Raw genomic sequence first — 27705 nt, 5'->3', positions numbered from 1 at the left:
ATGGTTTGGATATTAGGTTGGAGGTTGCCAAAAGCTGTAGTGAATGCCGCAGTGATTGAGAGCTATGGGGGAACTGTAGAGCCGTGCTGTCTGGAGTCAAGAGATTATTAGCAGAGGACTACAATACATACCAAAGGCTTTGTGAAGAAGCAAGTGTGAGACTCTAAGAGAAATAAGACATTTAAAAGCAGACAAGTATACAGAAGAATTGGAATAAAAGTGCACACATGGGCCCAGGGAAGATACATCTCCAGAAAAGGCTCAAGAGGATCTTCAGTCATCAGAGCAGGCTGATTAGTGAAAGTCTTCTGCACAGAGCCAGCCTACAGAGAATGCGAGATGTGGGTATTACTTCAAATGCCCAATTTTCAACAAAAAAATCAGAAGGCATACAAAGAAACAGGGAATCACAGCCTATCTGAAAGAACAAAATAAATCCACAGAAACCAATCTTAAAGAAACACAGGTCTCGGGCTTCCCCGGTGGCTTGGTGGTTGAGAGTCCGCCTGCCGATGCAGGGGACGCGGGTTCGTGCCCCGGTCCGGGAAAATCCCACATGCCGCGGAGTGGCTAGGCCCGTGAGCCATGGCCGCTGAGCCTGTGCGTCCAGAGCCTGTGCCCCGCAACAGGAGAGGCCACAGCAGTGAGAGGCCCGCGTACCGCAAAAAAAAAAAAAAAAAAAAAAAAAGAAACACAGGTCTCAAATCTACTAGACAAAGAGTTTAAGCCACTGTCTTAAGGAGAACATGAACAGAAAACTAAACAGTATCAGTAAAACAACACATGAACAAAATGAGGATATAAACAAAATAAAAAAATTATTTTTAAAAAGAACCTAACAGGGCTTCCCTGGTGGCGCAGTGGTTGAGAGTCCGCCTGCCGATGCAGGGGACATGGGTTCGTGCCCCAGTCTGGGAAGATCCCACATGCCGCGGAGTGGCTGGGCCCGTGAGCCATGGCCACTGAGCCTGCGCGTCCGGAGCCTGTGCTCCGCAACGGGAGAGGCCACAGCAGTGGGAGGCCCGCGTACCACAAAAAAAAAAAAAAAAAAGAACCTAACAGATATTTGGGGCTGGAAAACACAATACCTGAATTGAAAAATTCACTAGGGTGGTTCAACAGCAGACTCAAACAAGCAAAAAGAATCAGTAAACCTGAACAAAGATAATTTGAAATTATAGTGTCTGAGGAAAAAAGAAAAAATAATAAAGAAAAGTAAATAGAGCCTAAGGGACTTATGGTTCTATCAAGTGAACTAATACACACATTATGAAATTCAAAGAAAGTGAAGAGAGAGAGAAAGGGGATAGAGAGCTTATTTAAAGAAATAATGGCTGAAAACTTCCCAAACTTGAGGAAACACAGGATATAAAAATACACGAAACTCAACTACCTCCAAGTAGGATAAATATAAAGAGACTTGTACCAAGATACATTATAATCAAACTGTTGAAAGTAAAAGACAGATAATCTTGAAAGCAGCAAGAGAAATGCAACTGTTCATATAAAAGGAATCCTCAATAAAATTATCAATTGATTTCTCAGGAGACACTTTGCAGGCTAGAAGGCAGTGGGATGATATATTTAAATTGCTGAATGAAACAAACAAACAAATAAACAAACAACCCTGTCAAATGAGGATTTCATATCTGGCAAAAATAGCCTTCAAAAATGAGGGCAAAATTAAGACATTCTCAGATAAACAAAACCTGAGGAAGTTCATTAACATTAAATCTGTTCTAACAAAAAATGCTAAAGAGAGTCCTTTGAGTTCAAATGAAAGGACACTACAGAATAGCTAAAAGCCATATGAAAATACAAAAGTTATCCAGTAAAGGTAAGTACACAAATATAAAAAATCTTTATTACTGTAATTTTGGTTTGTCGCCCCACTTTTTATTCTTTTATATGATTTAAAGACAAAAGCATAGGATACTTAGAAATCTATGTTAATGAGTACATAATATATAAAGATGTAATCTGTGACAACAATAACATAAAGTGGGGGAATAGAGCTTTAAAGGAGTATAGTTTTTTTGGTTTTTTTTTTTTGCGGTACACGGGACTCTCACTGTTGTGGCCTCTCCCGTTGCGGAACACAGGCTCCGGATGTGCAGGCTCAGTGGCCATGGCTCACAGGCCCAGCTGCTCCACGGCATGTGGGATCTTACTGGATCAGGGCACGAACCCGTGTCCCCTGCATTGGCAGGTGGACTCTCAACCACTGCGTCACCAGGGAAGCCCCAGGAGTATAGTTTTTTATGTGATTAAAGTTATCAGTTTAAAACAGATTGTTATAACTTTTAGGATATTTTATGTTTCCCCATGGTAACCACAAAGAAAATATTTACAGAATATAAACAAAAGGAAATCAGAAGGGAATCAAAGCACATCACTATAAAAAATCAACTGAAAACAAAGGAAGGCAGTAAGGGCTGAAACGAGAGACAAAGAAGCTATAAGATGTACCAAAAACAATGAATAAAATGGCAATAGTAAGTCCTTTTCTATCAGTTATTACTTGAAATGTAACTGGACTAAATTCCTCAATCAAAAGACAAGATTGGCAGAATGGATTAAAAAGCCAGAATCCAACTATATGCTGTCTACAAGAGACTAACTTTAGATCTAAAGACATGCATGGGTTCAATAAGATATTCCATGCAAATAGTAGCCAACAGAGAGCAGGGGTGGCTATATTAACATTGAGCGAAACAGACTTTGTCAAAACCTGGTACAAAAGACAAATAAGGTCAATATACGATAAAATGGTTACTCCACCAAGAAAACATAACAATAACATGAAGGCTTCACACTTCCTGATTTCAAAACTTATTACAAAGCTACAATAATCAAAAGAGTGTGGCACTGGCATAAAGACAGACATGTAGGCCAATGGATTAGAATAGAAAGCCTTGAAATAAACCCTTGTATACATGGTGAAAATTTTTTTCTCAAGGTTATCAAGACCACCCAATGGAGGAAAAGACAGTCTTTTCAAGAAATCGTGCTGAGAAAACTGGATATACACATGCAGAATAATGAAGCTGGACCTCTACTTTACATCATATACAAAATTAACTTAAAATGGATCAAAGACCTAAATAAATGTAAGAGGTAAAGCTATACAACTCCTAGAAGAAAACATACGGGAAAAGGTTCAGGATACTGGGTTTGTCAATGACTTCCTGGATATGACACCAAAAGCACAAGCAACAAAAGACAAAACAGATAAATTGGACATCAAAATTAAGAACTTTTGTGCATCAAAGAACACAATCAACAGACTGAAAATGCCTCCTATGGAACAGGTGAAAATATCTGTAAATCACATACCTGATAAAGGTTACTATCTAGAATACATAAATAACTCCTATAACTCAAAAACAAAAACACCAAACCTGATTAAAAAGTGAGCAAAGAACTTGAATAGACATTTCTCCAAAGAAGATATAAAAATGGCCAATAAACATATGAAAAGATGTTCACCCTTACTAATCATTATGGAAATACAAATCAAAACCACCTAATATACTACCTTACACCTATTAGGATGGCTATTATAAAACAAAAAACCCCAGAAAACAACAAGTGTCAGTAAGTATATGGAAATTGGAAGCCTTGTGCACTGTTGACGGGAATGTAAAATGATGCAGCCACTATGGATAACAGTATGACAGTTTCTTAAAAAAAGTAAAAATAGAATTACCGTATGATCTAGCAATTCCACTTCTGGGTGTATACTCAAAAGAATTGAAAGCAGGGCCTCAAGATATATTTGTACACCATGTTCACAGCAGCATTTTTCACAATAGCCAAAAGGTAGAGGCAACCCAAGTGTCCACTGATGGATGAACAGATAAATATAATGTGGTATATACATAAAACAGAATATTATTCAGCCTTCAAAATAAAGGAATTCTGACACATTCTACAATATTGAGGACACCATGCTAAGTAGGTGAAATAAGCCAGTCACAAAAAGACAAATACAATCATCAAAATGTTAAATATAGAGTTGCCATATGACCCAGAAACTCCACTTTCAGATATACATCCAAGAGAAATGAAAATATAAGTCCACACAAAAACTTTAAATGTATGTTCAGAGTAGAATTACTTGTAATAAACACAAAGCAGAAATAAATGTCCATCAATTGACAAATGAATAACAAAATGTGGTATATCCATATTATTACTTGGCAATTTAAAAAGGATTAATTTAGCAATAAAAGTACCAATACATGCTACCACATGAACGAACTTTAAGTGCATTATACAAAGTGAAAGAAGCTAGTCACAAAAGACCACATATTGTATGATTCCATTACATAAAATGTCTAGAACAGGTAAATCTATGGAGACAGACACTAGATTACTGGTTGCCTAGGGCTGGTGGAGGGCTGTTTCGGTGGAATGACCGGGAATGACTAATAATGGGTGTAGAGTTTCTTTGGGGCTGATAAAAATATCCTAGAATTGTGAGAATGTACAACTCTGTGAATACAGTAAAAATGCTGAATTGTAACTTTAAATGTGTGAACAGCATGTAAATCTCAATAAAGCTATTAAAATGTAAAAAAAATTAAGGGACTATATACGAGATCTGTTTCTGGGCTCTCTACACTGTTCCACTGATTTGTGTATGCAGAAAGCACAGTCTTGACTATTGTAGTTTTAGAGCAAGTCTCGAAATCAGATAGCATGAGTGCTCTAATTTCATTCTTTTACACTATTCAGCAATCATAACTGGTTCTCTCTGGAACTGCTAAACAATCTAGACAAAATCATTAACATTGTAGAAGGCTTGACTTTTCATTCACTTTGACCTAAGTGAAATTTATAAAACAATCAACGAATGCAGAATACACATTCTTCTCAAAGGAACAGTAAAAAAAAAAGACTATATGCTGGACCTTAAAATATATCACAATAAATTTGAAAAGACTGAAATCACAGAGTATATTTCTGCTCACAAGGGGACTAAATGAGAAATTAACAAGAATAAGATATCTAGAATATCCCTAAATATTTGGAGGTTGATATTGTTCCATAGATCACTGAGGTTGTATTCTTTTATTTTCATTTTTTCCTTTCTTCAGGTTGGATAAATTCTAGAGATCTGTCTTCAAGTTCACTAATCTTTCATTATATGGTCTCTAAACTGTTATTAAGCTTGTCCACTGAAGTTTTCATATCAGGTGTTACAATTTTGGCTTTACAATTAAGCTCTTTCTAGAGTCTCATTTCCTTGCTGATATTACCCATCAGTTCACTCACTGGGATCACCTTTCCTTTAAATCTTTCAAGGAACTTAGAATAACTTCTTCAAAGTATGTTTCTGCAATTTCTAACATATTGAGGTATGTCAAGACTTGTTTCTGTTGACTATATTTTCCCTGGACTGTGGGTCACATTTATCTGCTTCTAGTATTTTTAATTATATGCTGGTCATTGCAGGTGGTTCATTGTAAGGTACCTAGATTATGTTGTCTTTATTTGAAGAATGCGGATTTTTCCTCTAGCAAAGAGTTAAGTTATTGCTGGATTCCTTTGCACCTATCACATTTTTTTTATTAGTTTCTGCTTTATAACAAAGTGAATCAGTCATACATATACATCTGTTCCCACATCCCTTCCCTCATGCATCTCCCTCCCTCCCACCCTCCCCATCCCACCCCTCCAGGCGGTCACAAAGCACCGAGCTGATCTCCCTGTGCTCTGCGGCTGCTTCCCACTATCTATCTACCTTACGTTTGGTAGTGTATATATGTCCATGCCTCTCTTTCGCTTTGTCACAGCTTACCCTTCCCCCTCCCCATATCCTCAAGTCCATTCTCAAGTAGGTCTGTGTCTTTATTCCCGTTTTGCCCCTAGGTTCTTCATGACATTTTTTTTTAAATTCCGTATATATGTGTTAGCATACGGTATTTGTCTTTCTCTTTCTGACTAACTTCACTCTGTATGACAGACTCTAGGTCCATCCACCTCATTACAAATAGCTCAGTTTCGTTTCTTTTTATGGCTGAGTAATATTCCATTGTATATATGTGCCACATCTTCTTTATCCATTCATCCGATGATGGACACTTAGGTTGTTTCCAGCTCCGGGCTATTGTGAATAGAGTTGCAATGAACATTTTGGTACATGTCTCTTTTTGAATTATGGTTTTCTCAGGGTATATGCCTAGTAGTGTGATTACTGGGTCATATGGTAGTTCTATTTTTAGTTTTTTAACACATTTATTTTTATAATTTATTTGAGCAGGTCTATTCCAGTTTTTAACTTAATCCTAGGGCCTGACTCTTAACCTAGAGCTGCTCTGTCTGATATGGTAGCCAGAAGGCACATGTGGTTATTAAGATTTAAGTATACATTAATTAAAACTAAATAAAATTTAAAATAAATTATTCTTTTGCACTAGCCATATTTAAAGTGCTCAAGAACCAAATGTAGTCCATGGCTACCAAACTGAACAATGCAGAGACATTTCCATTATTGTAGAATGTTCTATTAAACAGCATTGCATTCAGGCTTGGTCCTTAACCCAAGGAAGAATCAATTGAATGACCAAGGTTCTCAGCAATGGACTTACTTCTTTTAACTCACAGCACTCTGGCAGTGCTTTTAAACCACTTGTGTGCAAGCCCTGTGCATGCACTGCAGAAGTCTTGGACAAGGACTGAAGGTGAATAAACACACAGATACCTTGTGTTTCCACTCTAGCCTCCCTCCAAACACATGGGCATAGTTTCCTCTGATCTAATATCATCTCCTGCAAGTTTCGGCTATTTCAAATACCTGGACTTAAATTTCTTTTTTTTTTTTTTTTTTTTTTTTTGCTGTACGCGGGCCTCTCACTGCTGTGGCCTCTCCTGTTGTGGAGCACAGGCTCCGGACACACAGGCTCCGCGGCCATGGCTCGCGGGCCCAGCCGCTCCGCGGCATGTGGGATCTTCCGGGATCGGGGCACGAACCCGTGTCCCCTGCATCGGCAGGCGGACTCTTAACCACTGCGCTACCAGGGAAGCCCTAAATTTCTTCTTTTTTAGTGCAGCAAGACCACTGCTCTGCCTGCGTCCTACCTTCCTGAGTCAGCAAGAGTAACTCCCAGACACAATACCAGGGAAATCACTGAGCTCACCTCTGTGCATTCCCGAGCAGCCTGTTGTTCACACATTTTTTTCCAATTTTATAATTGTTTTTTGAGGGAACACAAGATTGGTAATAATTACTCTGACATGACAAGAAGTCTCTATTGCTTTTCAAGGGACCAAAAGCAATTTTTCCCTAATAAGGAAAAGGTTCCTGCAGTACAGACTGGAATGATAAGTTTTCATTTATTTCAAACTGACTTAACACCCAATGAAGTTCTTCCTTTCCAATTTCCTATAACTTTCAATATATCTTTTCCTAATATCTGTAAAACTGGTTATTTTCTATAATAGTCAACAGAAAATGAAATTAGGTACATAAATTCCTAAACATTTCCTTAGTAGAAATTTCCCTCCAGGTTTTGCAATAATATGTAAATGATAATAATTACTGAATTATGAGTAAACTAAATTAGTAATAGTGTTTACTTAGCTTCTAATAACTAGACACTGCTGACCTACCAAATGTGATTACTGAAGTGGAGAGTTATGAAATTACCTTTTCTGGATTCTAATTAGAACATATCTAGAAATGATTACCAACATTTGAGCTGTTAATAACATAAGAAACTAAAAGAGATTAAAAATGAAAGTAATACTTCCGTGAATAGAAAAGTAAGCCCAAACTAACTTATCATTTGTCCATTCAACCTACCCCTCTCTGATCTCTCTTGCCCAGTATCCTAATTCTCTGGCTGTGTATTCTAACTGGCTGTGTATTATGGCACATTGTTCTGGGAGTAAAAAAAGGGAAGAGTAGGCTGATAAACCCAAGGGACTAAGCTAAACATGTTGCCCAAAAAATGAAGAAGGGAGAAAAATAAAAGCCACAGAGTCCCTTGATTTCAGTAGTATCTGCTGTGCTGGAAAGAGGCACCCCTCCCACCATACCCACAACTTCTCAGGATCTCAATCTGCTGGGGTAGCCTTCAGGTGTAATAAAAAGAAAATGGCAATCTAATACTGAGGCTATTATATCTCACATCTAATGTATGCATTGTTTATGTCAATAATTATTAATTATATGGATTCATAATTACTTAATACATTAAAGTTGAATTAGAAATGTGTTTATATAAAATTTAAGAAAAGTTGGTTCGTACTTTCCAGATGTTTTAGGATGATCACCTAAAATCTTAAATAGATTTGAGATTACAATTCTAGTCATTAAATTAAAAGTTACAGGGACTTCCTGGTGGCACAGTGGTTAAGAATCCACCTGCCAATGCAGGGGACACGGGTTCGAGCCCTGGTCCAGGAAGATCCCACATGCCGTGGAGCAACTAAGCCCCTGCGCCACAACTACTGAGCCTGCATTCTGGAGCCCGTGAGCCACAACTACAGAGCCCACCAGCCACAACTACTGAAGCCCGCGTGCCTAGAGCCCATGCTCCACAACAAGAGAAGCCACCATAATGAGAAGCCTGCTCACTGCAACAAAGAGTAGCCCCCGCTCACCGCAACTAGAGAAAGCCCACACACAGCAATGAAGACCCAACGCAGCCAATAAATAAATAAATTAATTAATTAATTTTAAAAGTTACAATTCAAAGTTAACACTTCCTCTTCAATTTCAATAATAAAAACTCTAGAACTGCTTTGAATTTTTGTTTTGTTATGAATTATATCAGAAAAGTACTGCATTTCTAGTTTAATAGGAATAACCAGAAATAAGAATAGTATAACAATATTTTATAACTGAAATAATTAAAATAAACTATAAAATTACTACATAAAAGAGATCTAATCTAGCTTATGCAATTTCTATAATCTCTTCAGTGCTGCAAAGGCATTTATTTTTAACATGATGACTTTACTTCTCTGGCTAATGCCACGACTAGGATATGGTACTGTGATCCTTTTTGTACAGTTATAACCTTGTAATGCTGAACCTTGTAGTTAGCTAATGGTCAGGAAAACAAAATTCAGTAAATAATACCATTGTAATGAATTGGTTCTTAAGTAAACTTCAATGCATTTTCTCCAAATCCACAAACAAATAACAGTATAACCTAAATGTTAAGTTGGCAGTTATTGCACAAAATAATAGAGATGCTTCTTATACTATTGTAAAACACAAGGCAGAGTTCAGGAAATAGTATTAGTATGCACGGGATGATAGCCTCAGTTTAATAGTTTATTAAGCTCTTTTTTCAGTTTTTGGATTCCTGGAATCACAGATGCCTCCTCCTCTTGGTTTGAAAACTTTGTTTGTTTCCTATTATAAATGTTGTAATCTCAATAGAACTGTCAATTACTTAAGTGCTCATTCTTAATTTTCTTCTTGTATAATGTGTGTTGTCCAAACGTTGTTAAATCCTAACAGAAGCCACTCCAACTTCTAAGATTATAACAGGATAAAAACTAAAAAATTGTGTGATAAAGCAAAGTATCAACAAGTTGAAAATTATATAAACGTCATTCTCTTTGAGAGATAAGACTAATTATCTTTGAATATGTAAATATAACTAGTGTTCTCCATAGGAAACCAGTAAATACTTGTGGACTGGTTTAGTGACTACTGTAAGAAATGCTTTGGAAACTTGGGACAATTCTCAGGACACTTCCTAGTTTTTCAATGGAGTCAATCATTTCACCTATTTTTATTTATTTATTTGGCCACACCAGGTGGCTTGCAGGATATTAGTTCCCCAACCAGGGATCAAACCCATGTCCCATGCAGTGGAAGCACAGGGTCCTAACCACTGGACCACCAGGGAATTCCCCATTTCACCTATTTTTAAAAAATGTTTAAATGTTCTTGAAACTGTTTTATTAATATGTATATTCAAAGCTAGGAACATCATCCAAACTATTTAGCAGTGATTAACTTAAGAGCAATATCAGTGAAAAATAAGTCTACATTATATTCAGCTCCCTAAAGTCAACTAAAACTTGAATTCTCTTCTGGCTTAGCTCTTTCTCTTACCTACCCTCCTTGTACTTTTGGCATTATGGAGCTTGGAAGTACTTTTTCATTGCCAAGATACTTCCATACATTCTTAAGCTTAATCCCTTTATCTCCTCAGCTCAATAAAAAACCACCTTACTTCCAGTGACACTTTTGTCTGCACCCTCTCTAGTACAGCGTACTCTTCTTTCATATACTGTTACTTCAGAGGCAGAAAAAAAGGACATGTATTTTTCCTGGTTCCCAACTGTCATTTCCAGTACACTAATCCTTCATTAAACAACCTTTTCAATTTTGAAATTTCTGTTATCCATTCATAATGCGTGGTCCACGGGCTAGTAGTGGTCCAAAACTGATACTGCCATGAAGCTAGTACTAAAATTCAGAAGAAGCAATTAAACACTTTATAGGAATTTCACAGAGCAAACTTTATGGCTTTGAACCCATTAAAAGAATGTTTGCTTGAATCTTGCATGTCTATATATTTCTTCATTTCATTTTTTGATAAGTCATTTTTATTATGTTATAAAAGTAGTGGTCCATAACACATTGGAAAAATGTTTTTTTTAAACTGGTTTTCACCACAGACAGTTTGAGAAGCACTGATTTGGATGACTTGCTTCTCATCTGTACCACTGTGATTTGACAACAAAGGTTACTTTCCCATATTAAAATATTTTTTTGTCAATATTCTAGACAAAAAAGCAAGAATCACCAATACAACACTCTAGTCTCACAATTTCTTGACTCATTTATTCCAATAAAATTTACCTTCAAACAATAACCCCAGCCATATCCTCTCCTTAGTCCTCTTTAATCCTTAACTCTGAAACTCTGCTCTTGGATCACCAACTTTCATTCTCCTACCTTTTTACCAAAACTGCTCTTTACTGTTCTTACTGGAATAAACACTTTGTCCGGATATGGATTTGCTTCCCTGAATGCAATGCTTATTCACAAACAGCCACCCATGGACTTACAGAATGCCTTACGTATCACCATGAGATTCCACACAGCATTGTTCTGATCAAGGAACTCACTTCATAGCACGTGAAGTGTCACAATGGGCTCATGCTCATGAACACTGATCTTACCAAGTTCCTCATCATCCTGATGCAGCTAGCTTAATAAAACAGTGGAATGGATTTTTGAAGACTTGATTAGAGTGCCAGATATGTGGCAATACCTGGTGGGGCTAGGACAAGGTTCTCCATGACATTGTATATGCTCTAAACCAGAATCCAATATATAGTACTTTTTCATCCACAGCCAATATTCACAGGTCCAGGAATCAAGGGGTTGAAATGGGAGTGGCTTCATTCATTATTACCCATAGTAATCCAATAGCAAGATTTTTGCTCGCGGTCTCTGCAAACTGAGATTCTGTTAATCCAGAGGTCTTAGCTCCAAAGGGAGAAAAACTTCCACCTAGTGACATAACAAAAATTCCATTAAACTGGAAGTTGAAACTGTTACCTGGTCACTTAGGGCTCCTCATGCCTCTGAATCAATATGTAAGGAAGAAGGTTAATGTACTGGCTGGGGTAACTAATCCTGACTACCCAGGGGAAACAGAGTTGCTACTATACAATGGAGGTAAGGAAGAATATATCTAGAATACAGGAGACCCCTTGGGGCATCTCATAGCCATCTTATGTATTATATCCATCTATATCTAGTGACTATGTCCTTAAAAACTGAGGGTTAAATAAAGATACAGGCAGATAAATGAGAACTGAACTAAACAAGAGCACATGTGTATTGGAGAAGAGAAAGAGAGAGAGAGAGAAAGGAAAAAGTTAGGAAGGAAGGAAGGAAAGATGGAAGGAGGGAGGGAGGGAGGGGGAAGGAAGGGCTAAAAGATGTTATTCAAGTTAGGGAAAATAACCAAAAAGGAAAATTCATTCCAACATGAAGAAACAGAGAGTATCTAAAATCAATGATGGATAAACATAGAAGAGTATATTTTTAATTCTCATAATTTCTTTAAAACACAATTTATTATTTGAATCAAAATAAATATAAAAATATATGTTAATATATCAAAAGGATGAAGGCAAGTGAAATTTTACTGTTTTAAGATTCTTAAATTTAAACCATGTGGTGCATTATTAATATCAAGAGGATTGTGAGAAATACCATGGATTAAAAAAAAAAAAAACTAAAAACTGTTAAGATGTCAATCCCCCTCCACTCCAATGATCTACTGATTCAACACAATCTAATCATAATCCCACCAGGCTTTTTATAGAAATTGAAAATCTGATTTTAATATTTATAGGAAAATACAAAGAATCTATAATAACAAAAACCACCTTAAAAAAGAACAAAGTTGGAGGACTTTCAATGCCTAACATCAAAATTTACAGCAATCAATGCAGTGTGGCATTGGCATAAACATAGAAAAATAGATCATTAAAATAGAATAGTATGTCCATAAATAGATATATATGGTCAATTAATTTTCAAAAAATGACACCAAAGCCATTCAATGGGGGTAAAAAACCACCTTTTCAACAAGTAGTGCTGGAACAACTGAATATTAACTTGTTCAGAAAATGATCCTGAATCTTATACTATACACAACAGTTAACTCAAAGTAAATCACTGATTAAAAACTAAAACAATAAAGCTTGTAGAGGAAAACACAGGACAATATCTTTGTGATCTTGGGGTGAGGAAACATTTCTTAGACAAGGTACATTAAAATACTGATATATCAGACTTCATCAAAATTGAAAACCTCTGTCCATCAGAATATAAAATTAAGAAAATGAATAAGCAAGAAAAGACTAGGAGAAAATATTTTTACTACATATATCTGACAACTGACTTTATCTAGAATATACAAAGAACACCTACAAATCAATAAAAAGTCAAATCACACTATTAAAAGATAGGCAAAAGACTTGAACGGATGTTCAAAAAGGAAAACATATAAATGATCGATAAGCACATAAAAAAGTGTTCAACATTATTAGTCATTGGGAGATGTGAATTAGAACCACAATGATATATATATTACTAGACACCGAATAAAATAATTATAATTAAAAATACTGACAACAATTGTTGGTGAGTATATGGATCAATCAGAACTTCCATAAACTGCTGCTGAGACTGTAAAATGATACAGCAACTTCAGTGAACAATTTGCAACCCAGCAATTCCACTTTTAGGTTTTTAACCAAGAAAATGAAAATTTACGTCCACGAAAAGACTTGTACAAGAATTCTCATAGTAGCCTTAGTCATAAGGGACAAAAACTGGACAAATTCAAGTTTCCTGTTCCATCAACAGGAAAATGAGTAAGAAATGTAAGTTTATACACAATGGAATACTACTTATCAACAAAAAGGAAAGAACTACTGATTCAAAGAGCAACATGGGGCTTCCCTGGAGGCGCAGTGGTTGAGAGTCCACCTGCCGATGCAGGGGACATGGGTTCGTGCCCTGGTCTGGGAGGGTTCCACATGCCGCGGAGCGGCTGGGCCCATGAGCCATGGCCGCTAAGCCTGCGCGTCCCGAGCCTGTGCTCCGCAGCGGGAGAGGCCGCAACAGTGAGAGGCCCGCGTAACGCAAAAAAAAAAAAAAAAAAAAAATTTACATGGATGAATATCATAAATATTTTGCTGTCACTGTATAATCCACTTGTATGAAGTTATAGAATAAGCAAAATAAATCTGTGGTTAAAAACAGAAAAGTTGTTTGGGTGGGGCAGGTGTGATTGGTAGGGAAGGGAAATAAATGAGGGGACATTTTTGGGATACGGAAATGTTCTATATCTTTATAGGGATGTGGTCGTGTGGATGTATTTGTCAAAACTTGCCAAATTGGTGATTTAATATTTATGTATTTCATTTGTGTGTAAATTTTATCTGAAATAAAAACTAAATAAAAAGTAAACATATTAATAGCGAAAAACTCTCAATTTCTAATGATCACTAAAGCAAAATAACACTCATGAAGATCTAGTAATATATTTATGATTTGTAGAAATATTTATTGAAAAAGTTTCCAGATAAATTATAATTTAAAAGTATATTTTATTATATATTTTCACCTACTAATAACATTATTATAATTTTTTACCACAAAGGTTAAATAATATTAACAATGAGTTAATATATAAATTTGGAATTTTTTTCAAGGGTTTCTAACACTGAAACAGGCTATTAGTAACAATGAAAACCATTACCCCCTGAATCATTGCAAAGTATCGACATTAGATATTTAAATTAATTCTAGGAGGTGGTTTGGGAATCTGATCTTTTGTGATCCCAGAGCTTAGTACTATGATAGATGAGTCAAGTAGCAATTAATCAAACAAACCTTTAGGCAAATGTACAAGCACAGACACAGAGTCATTTTCAAAAGAGTGGAGGCCTTGATGTTGAGAATACAAGTTTTATTTTAAAATGTCCTGATACTTTGGACTAAAGACATATATTTTGTGGTGAATGATATATTCAGATATCTTTATGTTCCTCCTGCAATACTTGTGTAAGCAAGTCAGATAATTTTACTAGATATTTGGTTGCATGTAATTGTGTTTTTGAAGATAAAATTTAGCAGAAATATAATCCACCAAGATGTTAACTGAAATCTTTCCTTATGAAATCAGAGAAGTACTGAAGAAACAAAACCACAGCAATTTGAATTTTTGTGCCCAAATGGCGGTTTATGAAACTATCAAGTAGTTTTCCAAGAATACTACTACAAAATTTGAGAATTTAAAAATGATAAATTTATAACTTACACAAAAAACTTCACAGTCTTTAGAATAAAGATGGCTTTCACGCCAAAAAGTTTAGAATACAGGCTCCTTAATACTTAGAGACTCCTACTAATTATCAAATCTGTTCATGGTTTAAATTCACACTCCTTGCAATCTTGCCCAACACTGCTTCTTCTGGAAAATAAGGATGGGTTTACTATTACACCGAATAACAATATATCAAAGAAAATGGTATTGTGTACTTAATACAGTCTATTATACTTTTTAAAGTATTAGTTACAATGCTGGTGAAGACTAATTTTTAGGGAAATAATTTCAGATTTTGATATCTTAAGATGGCAAAACTATACGTAGATCTTTAGGATTGATATGCTGAAATGCATAGTCATCATTCTAACAGAATGACCCACAGGAATTAGCACAGAAAAAGAATAACAGAAATCCTACATCTACTTCAAAAAAGATGAAGAAAATCTTAAGAAAAAAAAAACATCAGTCCTTAACAGCAAGATGTAAGATTAGAAAAATATATATTTCTTACTTGCACAAGAATATGACACAAATAAATGTGATCATCTTAGGTATATTGAGATCTCAAGCATATAACTTTCTAGAAAAAGTAAAACTAATTAATGATGTAAAAATATCAGATTAGTGATTGCTATTGGGGAATGGTAGGGACATGGATTAACTGGAAAGAGCATGAGGGAAAATTCTGGGGTGATAACTAATATGCTATGCTGAAGAATTCAGAGGCCAAAGTACTGATGCCTGCATTTAACTGAAATGCATTAAGTGAGTGAGATAAACTGACAGATAGAGGAAAGGATGGATAACACAGAGATAATGTAATAAATCAGGCTTAGCAAAATATTAACAATAGATTCCAGGTGGTAAGTAAATAGATATTCACTGTAAAATTCCTACAAGTCTGCCATATGTCGAAAATATTTCATAAGAAAATGTTGGGGGAAAAAGGTTGAAAGTAAGGATGGAAAAGGATATGACATTCAATACTTAAGTAGACTTTAAGGCAAGAAGTATTATAAAAAAGATAACAATGGACATTTCATAATGATAAATCAGTCTACTGAATAGGAAGATACAGTAATCCTAAAGATTTAAGAACCTAACAACATGGCTTCAAAATAAATAAGACAAAAGTTAACAGAATTAAAGGGAGAAAAATTCATCATAATCATTTGATACTTTAAACACCTCTCTCAGAAACAGATACAACAAACAAGAATAAATATGAATACAGAACTGAAAAAAAAAGATTAATCTACTTGGCGTAAATGACATATAGAGAAGAACACGATATTCGGCAACTGCAGAATACACACTATTTTAGAGTACACAGCTCATCTAACAAAGCCTGTCTTGGGGTCATAGGAAAGTATCAACAAAGTTCTAAGGACTGAAATCATATAGTTTGTTTTCTCGCCACCATGGAATTAAATTCTAACTCAATGACAGAAAGGTAACGTCAAATCTCCTAATGCTTAAGTATTAAGCAAGACACTTCTAAATGCTTCATGGATTAAAGAAGAAATCACATGCAGAAAATAACAAATATTTTAAGGTATATAATAATGAAATACAACATTTCAAAAACTTGTGGCATGCAGCTAAAGCAGTATACAAAGAAAAATTAATAGTTTTCAGGAAAATACCAATGGTTTGGACTCAATATTGCTAAAAGGCCAATTTTCCTCTAATTGATCTTTAGAGTGCATGCAATTCCCATAAAAGTACTAGAAAATTTTTTTTTTAGTGGAAAATGACAAGCTGAACAAAGGACCAAGAATCCAGAAACAGACCCATATGTATACAGCCACCTGATATACTACAATTCATTGGAGGCAGGAAGAAAGGAGATGATCTTTTTAATACATGATAGTGGGTCCAGTCAACTGGATATCCATAGGAAGAAAATGATGTACCTTGACCATATAAAAATTAATTTGGAACTGATGAAGACCTAAATGTGAAAGCTAAAATAATCAAGCTTCTTGAAGAAAGTACAGCAGAATGTGTTCATCACTCTGGGAAAGCAAGGGTTTCTTAAACAGAACACAAAACGTATTAACTATAAGGAGAAAAAAAATTATAAAATTTACCTCATTAAAATTAAGAACTTTTTTTTTTTTTTTTGCAGTACGCAGGCCTCTCACTGTTGTGGCCTCTCCCGTTGCGCAGCACAGGCTCTGGACGCGCAGGCTCAGCGGCCATGGCTCACGGGCCCAGCCGCTCCGCGGCATGTGGGATCTTCCCAGACCGGGGAATGAACCCGTATCCCCTGCATCGGCAGGCGGACTCTCAACAACTGTGCCACCAGGGAAGCCCAAAATTAAGAACTTTTGATGACAAAATTAGTCTTCACCAGCATTGTAACTAAGAGAATAAAAATGCAAGTCCCAAGCTATATAAGCATTTGTATCCAAATTATATAAATCAATAAGAAAAAAACAAATTTAATATTAGGCAAAAGCCTAACAGACATTTCACAAAGAATATCAAAATGGTCAATAAATATATGAAGAGGTGCTCAACATCATTAGTGATTAAGGAAATGCAAATTAAAGCCTAATGAAATACAACTATATCTCCATCAAAATGACGGAAATTAAAATAAATAATGATACCAAGTGTTAACTCTCACAACTAGAGACGCTCTTACATTGCTGGTGTAAACTGGTATAACAACTTCAGGAAAATGTTTGGCATTACCTACTAAAGCTAATAAAGCTGTGACAGCTATTCTTCTCCTGTGTGTATACCTGTATATGTACCAAAAGTAGTGAATGCTTATGCCCACCAAAAGACATGTAAAGAACACCCATAGTACTTCATTCATAATAAATCAAAAATAGAAACAACCTACATTTCTAACACCTGTTATTTTCATACAATAGAACATAACACCACAATGAAAAAGATAAACCACTGATAACTGTAACAGTACACATCAACATACTGGCATAACTAACACTGGATGAATGAAATCAGACACAAAAGAGTACACACCACGATTCCTTTTATATGAAGTTTAGAAACACGTAAAATGACCTATGGTAAGTAAGTAAGAGTAGTGACTACCCTTGGAAAGGAATTCTGACTAGGAAGAGACATGAAGGCGTTCCTCTGGAGTGCTGCTTCTGGGTGCTGCTTACAAGACTATATTCATTGGTCAAAGTTCATCAAATTTTTCACTTAAGATATGCATTCCTTACTGTAAATTATACATCCATTAAATTGGTTTTTTAAGTAAAAGTTTAGCTATTCATATCTATTCCTCTATCATTTTTCTTGTTTAGACCCGCATTTTCTCTTGCCTGCATTATTACAATAGGATCTCAACTATTTCTTCAGCCTTGGATGTGTATTACTCAATTCACTTTATGCAGTGCTGCCCAGAAATCTTCTTCAAGTACATACTTTCTATATTACCAGAAAACTAAAACATCTCAGGGGACCCCATTGCCTATAAAATAAAGTCTAAATTCCTTAGCATTTTATTCCTCTGAAGTCCCCTTGAATGAAATCTCAAATAACATTTCTATGTACAATTTTTCTAGGAAGCAATTTGAAAATATATACTTATTTAAAATGTTTATATGCTTTGATCTAGTATTTCCACTTCTAGGAATTCTCCCTAAGGAAATAAACATGGATGTACATAAAAATTTAGCTACAAAAACGTTCCCACTACCAAAAGAAAAGAAAAAAACATAAACACCCTCCCAAATAGCATGAGTTCAATAAATCTCAATATATCCATTTGTAAAAATACAAGAATATCTGACAAAATATAAAATCAAAGTGAAAAATCAGGTTATCAAGTAGTATATATGATATAATATGCATTGAAAAAAAGACAAAGGATCTGTATATGATTGTTTTCTCTTCTTGCTTATCTGTACTTTTCCAAAGTTATCTATAGTTTCAAAAAGTTGTAAAGATTTTATAATAATAAGAAAGAAAAGTTACCAGAATAGATCAAATAACAACAATATATTTCAGCAAGATGGACTGGAAAAAAATGCACAGGCAAATAACTGTATGATAGACAGCAAAGCAAATTAACAAACTGACAGGGGAAAAAATTAATAAAAATTTATAGTCACTATAATAAAGAATGTTGAACACGTTTCCTACTTTTCTTGAAAAATGAAACTCTAAATGTTATGATTTATTTTCTTTTCAAGTATGAGTTTTTTGTCAAACTTCTAATAACTTAACAAATCATTATTTTGCATCTATTAGGTGCTAGCTACTATGTGGACTACAAAGGATACAAAGTGAAGGCAACACTAACAATGGAGAGATTTAGAAACTTGGTTATGTTTTCCTCTGCTAAGGTTACCTTTGATGGTTACATCACTGGCCAAGACTCTGGGTTTACTTGGAGAGATTTGTTATTTTTATGTTCATTTACACACAAACCAAGACAACTACAGGCATCCTGGGGGTATTCACGGAGGATTGGTTCCAGGAATTCCTGCGTATACCAAACCCCACAAATGCTCGAGTCCCTTATATAAAATGACGTAGTACAATGAATACAGTTGATGCTTGAAAAACACCAGTTTGAACTACACAGGTTCATGTGGATTTTTTTTTTCAATTAGTATACAGTTGGCCCTCCATATTCGGGATTTCCGGATCTATGGATTCAAAACCTACAGATACAGAGGGCTGACTATATTTAAAACTATTGCCTCTTTATAAATCTCCACCACCATCCACTGACCTATCACACTGAGAAACTAAATAAACCTAACATTTTCATTAAGAAAAGGATGGCCACCCCACTTCCTAAATTTATCAACTTGCCAACATATGTATCCATCCAAGTTCTTGGTATTCCTCTGTTAACAACGAACATAGTTTCACTGTCCCTAGCAAAAGACAACTCTTCCACTTATGTTCTAGATCCTATCCCCTCTCAATTTACTTATCTACTCCAGGACTTTGCTACTGCAATACTCTCTTCTCTCCCTTAAAATCACCTTTCCTTCTTTTCTGGTTCACTTCCATCTACACAACAACATCATGCCTTAGAATCTCCCATTAAAAAAGAAAGAAAAACTCACCAACGACTCACCCTAACCCTAACCATAAGCCCCCTCTCCATCTATTGCCAATTACTCTATCTCCATTACAGGGGGATAAAAGTTGTATACATTCACTTGGTTCAGTTCCTCACCTTCCATTCTGTCCTCTAACTACTCCAATGTGGCCTCTGTCCTGGACAAAACTCTTGTCAAGGCTCTCAACATCTCCCATGTGATCAAATCTAAAAGTAACGATTCCATCTTCACCTTGCTTGACCTCTCAACACCATTCAAGGGAACTAATCATTCTCATCTTTTGCAAACACTTCCTTTTCTTGCCTTTTCTGACACCATACTCTCTTCAGTTTCCTTCTACCTCATTTGCTATCATTTCTAGTCTCCCCTGTGCGCTCCTTCTACTTTGGCCAACTGCTAAATTATTGACAGACCACAGGGCTTGATCCTAAGCCCTTTCTTTCTCAATTATCTTTCCCTGGTTTGATCTAGACCCACAGCTTTAACTATCTATAGGCTGATGACTGCAATAGCCAAGTGCCTGCTCAATACTTCCATATGGATTTTTAAGAATCATCTCAAATATACCACATCCAGAGAAAATGTAAATTCCCTTCCGAAATACGTTGATCTTCCCCCCAAAACTTGCCCATCACAAAAATGGAAGTGAATATCTATACACTGTTCAAGCCCAAAATAGACTCAGCCTAATTCTTCCAGCTCCCTTATGCCCCAAACCAATCTGTCTTCAAGGTCTACTCACTATACTATTGAAATATTTCCCAAATCTGTCTACTTCTCTAAATCTACAATTGCCCCACTGAGCTACCATCAGTTTCATCTTTGACTTGGACTGTTGCAACAGCCTTTCTCCCTCAATATCTTCTGCATTTATACACAATTTTTAGCCCTTACCATGGCATACAAGACCTTACAAATTTGTCTGCTGCCTATCTCTTCTACCTCGTCACTTGCTGCTATCTTCCTTGCTCACTGCACTTCAACCATATTTAAGCTTGGAGTATTTACATCAGTGCCTTAAACACACTAAGCTTGTTCCCTCTCACAGGGCATTGTTGATGTATTCTTTTCTGATGGAATGCTCTCTTCACAGATTTTGCATGGCTGGATCCTTCTCCTCTTTCAAGTCTCAATTCAACTATTCACCAAAATTCAACAATTAAACAAAAGGACTGCCTTGATCACTCTATTTAAAGTGACAATCCTCCTACCAATTGCAGTCACTCTCCATTACCTTTTTATTTTCATTACATCCCTAACTGAAAATACTTTATTCATTTATTTGTTCACTATCTATAGTTCCATACTAAAATGTAAGTTCCATAAGAGTAAGAGCCTTCTGTATTTGGATCATTGCTGAATTCCCCAACACAGACATATAACAGGTCCTCAATAAAATGTGGATGAATGAACAATATTTCACTAACTTCTTTTAGTTCAGTGTATCTTGAAATAGATCTAAAACAGCTAAGCTCAGCAGTTCATTAATTCAACAAGCCTATATTTTGTGCCTACACTGTCCTAAGGACTAATAGACACAGATAAAGAACAGTTCTTACCTTCATGCTAGGTGGGAAGACAGGCATAAAGTCCATTAACTGTACTGCAGTGTGACAAGTACTGTAATAGGATGTAAAGTAAAATGTGGGCAAAAAGAAGATATCTACCAATATTGCTTCATGTGAGAGAACTTTATTGAAGAGATGCTATTTAAATTAGCTTTAAAGTAGTAAGTAGACAAGCAAGTAACAAGTGGACAGAAGCATGTGTCAGTGAGAGGGGAAAACATGCTTAAAGGTAGAAAGAGTTATAAAGCAACAGACCAACTGTACTTTTTGTACATTGTTCAGCTGTCTTCCTAGAATTTTCTTCATTGTATTATTGGAGTGGATACACGTCTTCCTCTTATTTGGTTTATCTTTCATTTTATTGGGCTTAGTGCATGGTACAGCTTGCGGCTATAGAGAAGGAGAAAACTGACTAGTGAAATGTTTAGCTGAATTTCTTTAATTAACCTGATGATTACCCCTTGGTCCTCCCTGCTTTTTGTATTTGTCAACTCTAGACCTGAAAGATCTCAGGATCTATGTTTTCATTATAGCATTTGACAAAAATGAATTAACTATCAAAAACAGATGTGCTAATTATATTTTGGTTAAAAGAGGCACATAAATGTTTTAAAAATATTTTCAATGACAAACACAATTAAGAAAAGTGTACAAATTAAAAGGATTAATATGGAATTTAGATATTTGGAGTGACTTATTTCCAGAAAATAGTGGTGAGTTAAGATTCTCTGCATGGTGTTCAGGTAATAGAAATTTATGATCAATTATTCAGCCCTGATAGACCAAAAGGGAAAATTAACAACTACAAGACAACAAAAAAAAGGAAACTCAGGGAAGGGGTTGAAGGATGCTGAGATGCTTAGCCTGGGGAAAGAGAAAATAGTGCTAATTAAGGTGAAATTTCTGTGGTATTCTTTCCAAAAACCCCAAATCTCACTCCAATCATAAGAAAATGGTATAGTTCCGGCCTGAGTCCAAAGGCCTGAGAACCAGGAGAGCCAATGATGTAAGATTCAGATGTCAATCTCATACAGAAACACCCTCACAGACACACCCCGAAATAACATTTTACCAAATATCTGGACACCCTGTAGTCCAGTCAAGTTTTCACATAATTATCATACTATTCCTTGGGGTTCTGGCTAAATTAGGCTAGTTCTAGGCTAGTTTCGATTTCCAAGGACATGCATAGATGGTCAGAGCCTGGCAACAGGAGGCTTTGGGCCTCACTGATACTTGTAGTCGGTAGGGTAATATTACAGAGATTTTCAGTTATTGGACCTCAGCTGGTACCTGATGCAGTAGGTGAAGGGCCTAGCCTCTGAGCACTGAATAAGTTAGGCATGGGAATGGAGGTTGGGATGTGGACTTTTGCCAAAAGGGCCAGGGGGGTTGGTATATAAAATATATCCAAAACACGAAAGCAAAGGCCTTGTAATAAAGACTTGGAATGTAGCAGGGATAAAGGAAGAAAGTGGTACGTTCTCTATGTACATGGGTGTTTTAGTTAACTTAACAAAATAGATGATTTCTAAAAAAAATCAAATGTTTGAGTTTATAATTGTTTCAAGAACATAAAATTAGTTTTGGCTATCTCTTCAACAATATATTGAATGATCCAAGATTGAATACACTTGGTAGGGCACAAAATGCTAAAAATAGCTGCCCACTTTAAAAGTTTAAATTGAACTTTTCCCAACTTGAATCTGAAGATAAATGTCAGATTTCCACATTGAGATAGGATAGAATCATTTGTGGCATAACAATTGTCCAGCCAAGAACAAGGAAAGCCAGATTAAATTTTTAAAAAATATCTGTTTAAGACATCAGAAGGTTGCTGCTGCAACAATAACTTGAGCAGCTAGGATTCTGAAGAGGGGTTAACTGGAGACAGGTGATTTGAAGATCTGAAGTCATTGTTTTCCCCCTGAGTTTTAAAGGTTCGGAGAATGGGCAAGAGGCTGAGAAATCCGGCTTTGACTATACAGAGGGCTCCTGCTGGAGGACAGAGAAATCATCTAAGCTTCTGGCAGTTATGCAGGGCTGAAGTGACAAAATTGGAGATTTGAGGCTTGGTTCCATCTCAAATCATTTGCTAACTCTCAAAACTGTATAGGGCTTAAAGTTAAAAAGCTAAGCCTTAAGCCCTGTGAAAAGAATAATGGAGTTTCCCATAGTCTTACAATGCTAAAGAGACAAACACTAGAATAGAGGATTCTCCAGGAGTAGAGCCCTAGTGAATACTCTGCTCTCAGTGTGGGAAGCAAAAGTACAGGGGTGAACCACAAGCAGACCAAGACTTACCAAAACTTTCACCCAGCCTCCATGGGATATAGTAAAGAATTTCACAGTGATAGAAATGAACTAATAAGGAAACATTTTATGAAGTAGGAGAGAAAAGGGACAATTGGTTAAGTGATAACCTTAAGCAGGCAAGAAAAGATGTAAACTAGTGTGAAACAGAGAAGTTGTCCTTAAACAGAAGCATGTAAAAAAGAAAGTAGAAAAGGAAGAGTATATGGGTACAAATGCAGGTAGGCTGGCGAATGAAATGGTGGGGACAAGCAGAAATTCTTTTTTCTATTGGGAAGCAGACGTTGGATGCTTGAGGAGAAAGGAGAAAGATAAAATAGTCCTCCAGAGGGGGAGAGTGAGTGGAAGGTTGCCAGGCAACACCAAGGGTCTACTTGAAGACTGTGGTCATGAACTCGAGGTAAGTTCAGTCGGCAAACTTGTGTGATAGTCTCCTGCCATATAAAGCTGTGAAGGTGTAGAACAGGCAGAAAGTTAAATTTATAAAACTTAGGTTTTGCTAGGTGAGCAGGATAAACGAAGAGAGGGCCAAAACAACTGAGGTTATATTACATGCAAGTTGGTGATAATTATGGTGAGCCACGGAATCCAAACTAGATAAACAGGGAAGTGAGGACATGAGGGGATTAAGGGATAGGAAAAGAGGTGGTAAGATCAATAAAATCAGGTGGCAGGAGAGTTGACAATTTGCTAGAGTTAGAGTTCTAGAGTGAGCTGGAAAGATAACAAATGGTGGTCATCAAGCGGGATGCTTGAAATTGAGACTGATAATGACCAAGAACAGGGTATGACCATAGGGTGGATGGCAGAAAGAGTACAGTGTACGTGGATTATTGGAGGAGAGAGATTCAAAGAGATGAGAGGGATATTGAAAGTATCACCTACATAGATATTTAAATCACCAAGAACTGTGACAGGAGTAGGCTGAAGAAAGAGACAGTGAAATAGATCCTAAAATCTTTAAGAAATGAGGGAAGCGACACGGGAGTGTGTACACGACTGCAACAGGAGTGTGTAATGGGTGATACAATCTGATGTATGGGCCTCAAAGCTGGAGGTGTTTAGAGAGAAAAAAGGAACAATGATCTAAAAACACTAATGAACAAGCCTCCAAGCCCAGTGGTCCGACTGCTGGGCGAGGGAATATATTCACATTTGAGAGGACTGCAGAGGAAGCGGTATACTCAGGGCGGAAATCAGGTTTCAGTTAGAGCAGGAAGGTGTAAGTAATGTTCAGAAAGGAATACCCTAATAATTTGATTCCTTTATCAATGTTTACTAAAAGGCACTGAATTAGGCACTGGGAATTAAACAGTAATAAAGACAATGTCAGCCCTCACAAAACTGTGACTCAAGTAAGAAGTCTCATATAAAAGTGATTACTTTAAAGAATATAACTAAAATTTTATAACAAGCTAAGTTTTATTAGAATGCATATACTTGAAGAATGATATAACAAAATATGTGATTATTTTAACATAGCTAATCATTGTGGTATTAATTATAAGCTAAAAACTAATTCGAATTAAGAATATGTGGGGAAAAGTCATTTTTTCATGTAAAGAAAGAGGGGAAAATGGTAAGTGTATGCTCTTTACAGATATTGTACATGCAGTTACCTGAGACAAAGCAGCATCCCGTTCTTCAATCACTGCATTCATTTCTTCTGCAGTTATTCTCTTTTTACATTCCTTGGTCTTGTAGATTCTATCCACAATTATAGCTCCATTCTTCTGAATAGCTATCCCTGTGTCTGCATTGTTTATTCTGTTCAGTAATTCCTGTAATGTCTACCAACACCATTATATGTTAGTCAGACATGAAGTTTTAATATATTTTATTTAATATAGGGTTTTAATTAATAGGCACATGTGAATTGTAAATTGACTGAGTGAAGTTATTGAATTTTCATATTGCAGCAAAGATGTACATTATTAGTGTGTCAATTCTTCTTTTTCCCACATCTTAGTTCTTGAAACCCACTCAATTGAACTTAAGCCTCTAAGATATAAGACTGACATCAAGAAATCTCCTCAGAGAATGGCTTACCATGTCATTTTCTTCAGGGTTAATATTTTCTAGCCTAGAAAAAAGGGACACAGAAAGCCTGATCAGTAGCATTTCCTTAGTGCAGCAAAATGAGTTCGCTTTTTAAATCTTTAGAACCTCAAGTAATTTCATTCGACTAGTCTTTAGAGTCAACCATGACATTGAACATATTAAAGTGCCACCTGCTCGACTCCATCTTTCAATAATGCTCCATATCTTCTGCACTGACTTCAGACTGTTAAGTTATTAATGTTTACTGCTATATATGACTACAAGGATCAACTGTTCATATGTGCTTAGATGAGGAAAGTTCCCCAGTGATAGAAGTACTCATTCTCATCATTATATTTATTTCTAGACTTTCAATTCTTACCAGAAACTGTATTTCCTATCCTTTTTGGACATTATCACAAATAAAACAAAGCAAGTATTTTTATTACAAAGTTTAACTATGTTCCCTCAAAAGCAATGACAAATAACTACCACTAAATTTGACCTGAAAATCTCCTGGTGCTACCTATTTGTTGAAATAAATATGCTATATAGAAAGGCTGACCAAAATTGGTCACAGTTTTAAATGACTAATGTTATTTCCTTTTTTGCATAACATAGAATTATTCAATTTAAAGGCAAAAGAAGTAAACTGGTTCCCTTCATAAATGGACTTTTTGTCTTTTAAGAGTCATAGTGTTTATGTTTGTTGATGTTGGTAAATTGAAGAAATGCAGTTAAAGTAAAGAAAGAAGTTCTAAATGACATATTTAGAAAATGTATATAATATAATTTAGGCAGTCATTAAATTGGGTAGATTAAATGAAAACCTATAATGGGTACCAGTGAAATGATGGAGATTTTAGAAATGATTTCAATTACTTAAAAACTGTACTTAAAAGCTTAGATATCCAAATTCGTGTTTCAAGTTTTCCCCCTCCATTTCTGTGCTCCTGTGATTTAACATTTACCACAAAAAAAAGGATACTAGGAAAAGATTACAGAAGACAATTAATAAATTTGTTACAAAATTGTTCCAAACTCCACAGTTCAATCAAACTGCTATAATCATGGAGAGAAAATATAGATTTTAGAACATTGCATTTATACAGGAAAAAATATGAACATATATCAAAAAAACTATTTCTACCCATATTTAAATGGTGTAAGTCAACAGGTAGGTGTAGTAATTTTGAATTATATATATTTAATGTTTATCTCAAACTACTAATGTCCCCTTGGATTCACATACCAATAAGGGCAAATATGTACTCTTATCTTTTTCTCCCAAAATAAATCAAGTTTTCAAATATCCTGCTTCATAAAAGCTTAGTTTACAAAAACTATGAGGATAATCACTTCCTTTTTATTCAATTAAAAAACAGTGGAAAAGTATAAGATAAAATTCTTACACTTATTTATGATCATGTAAAAGTATTTGAAGAACATGAGCGGCATTTAACCATCAGTTATTGGTTGGCTAAATATGATTTTTAGGGAAGCCATATGTGGTAAGGAATATTTACCTTAATGTTCTTTTTAGATGAAATCAAACTAAGAGTCAATTAATGGTAGTTTCCAAAGAAGTTTCAATTTTTATAAACTTCACAATTTATTAAACTTGATCATTTAAAATGTAAAAAGATACACAGAAATTAAGCATTTAGATTCACAGATTACTGGGAACTTAAAAAAAAAACTAGTTCTCAATATTATGCAACTCCCTTTTTTTGTTTCAAAGAGTTACATATGATCAAAAAGAAAATAACAGTGTAGGTAGGTTAAGTAATTCATATATTCCAAATAATCAACATAACAAAAAGTGCATGAAATTCCTATGTAATATTTATATGGTTTTTTTCAGGCAATGCAAAATGAAGTACT

The 27705-nt window shown here is 35.6% G+C and overlaps 1 protein-coding gene across 6 annotated transcripts in view; it reads right to left on the bottom strand.

Annotated features, from left to right (window-relative positions):
• The window catches only part of MIPOL1 (mirror-image polydactyly 1), a 320608-nt gene that overhangs the window by 181626 nt on the left and 111277 nt on the right, over nt 1-27705 (bottom strand). For all 6 annotated transcript variants that reach the window (XM_081227225.1, XM_081227224.1, XM_081227226.1 and 3 more), the window contains exons 7-8: nt 25831-25864; nt 25401-25571 (exon numbers count right to left, since the gene is read on the bottom strand). In XM_081227225.1, coding sequence (XP_081083351.1) covers nt 25401-25571; nt 25831-25864 — 205 coding nt within the window. The remainder of the gene's footprint in view (nt 1-25400; nt 25572-25830; nt 25865-27705) is intronic.

This window comes from Mesoplodon bidens (genome assembly GCF_964165515.1).
Source record: "Mesoplodon bidens genome assembly, chromosome: 3".
Lineage (NCBI taxonomy): Eukaryota > Metazoa > Chordata > Mammalia > Artiodactyla > Ziphiidae > Mesoplodon > Mesoplodon bidens.
This window is presented reverse-complemented; position numbering and strand designations above follow the sequence as displayed.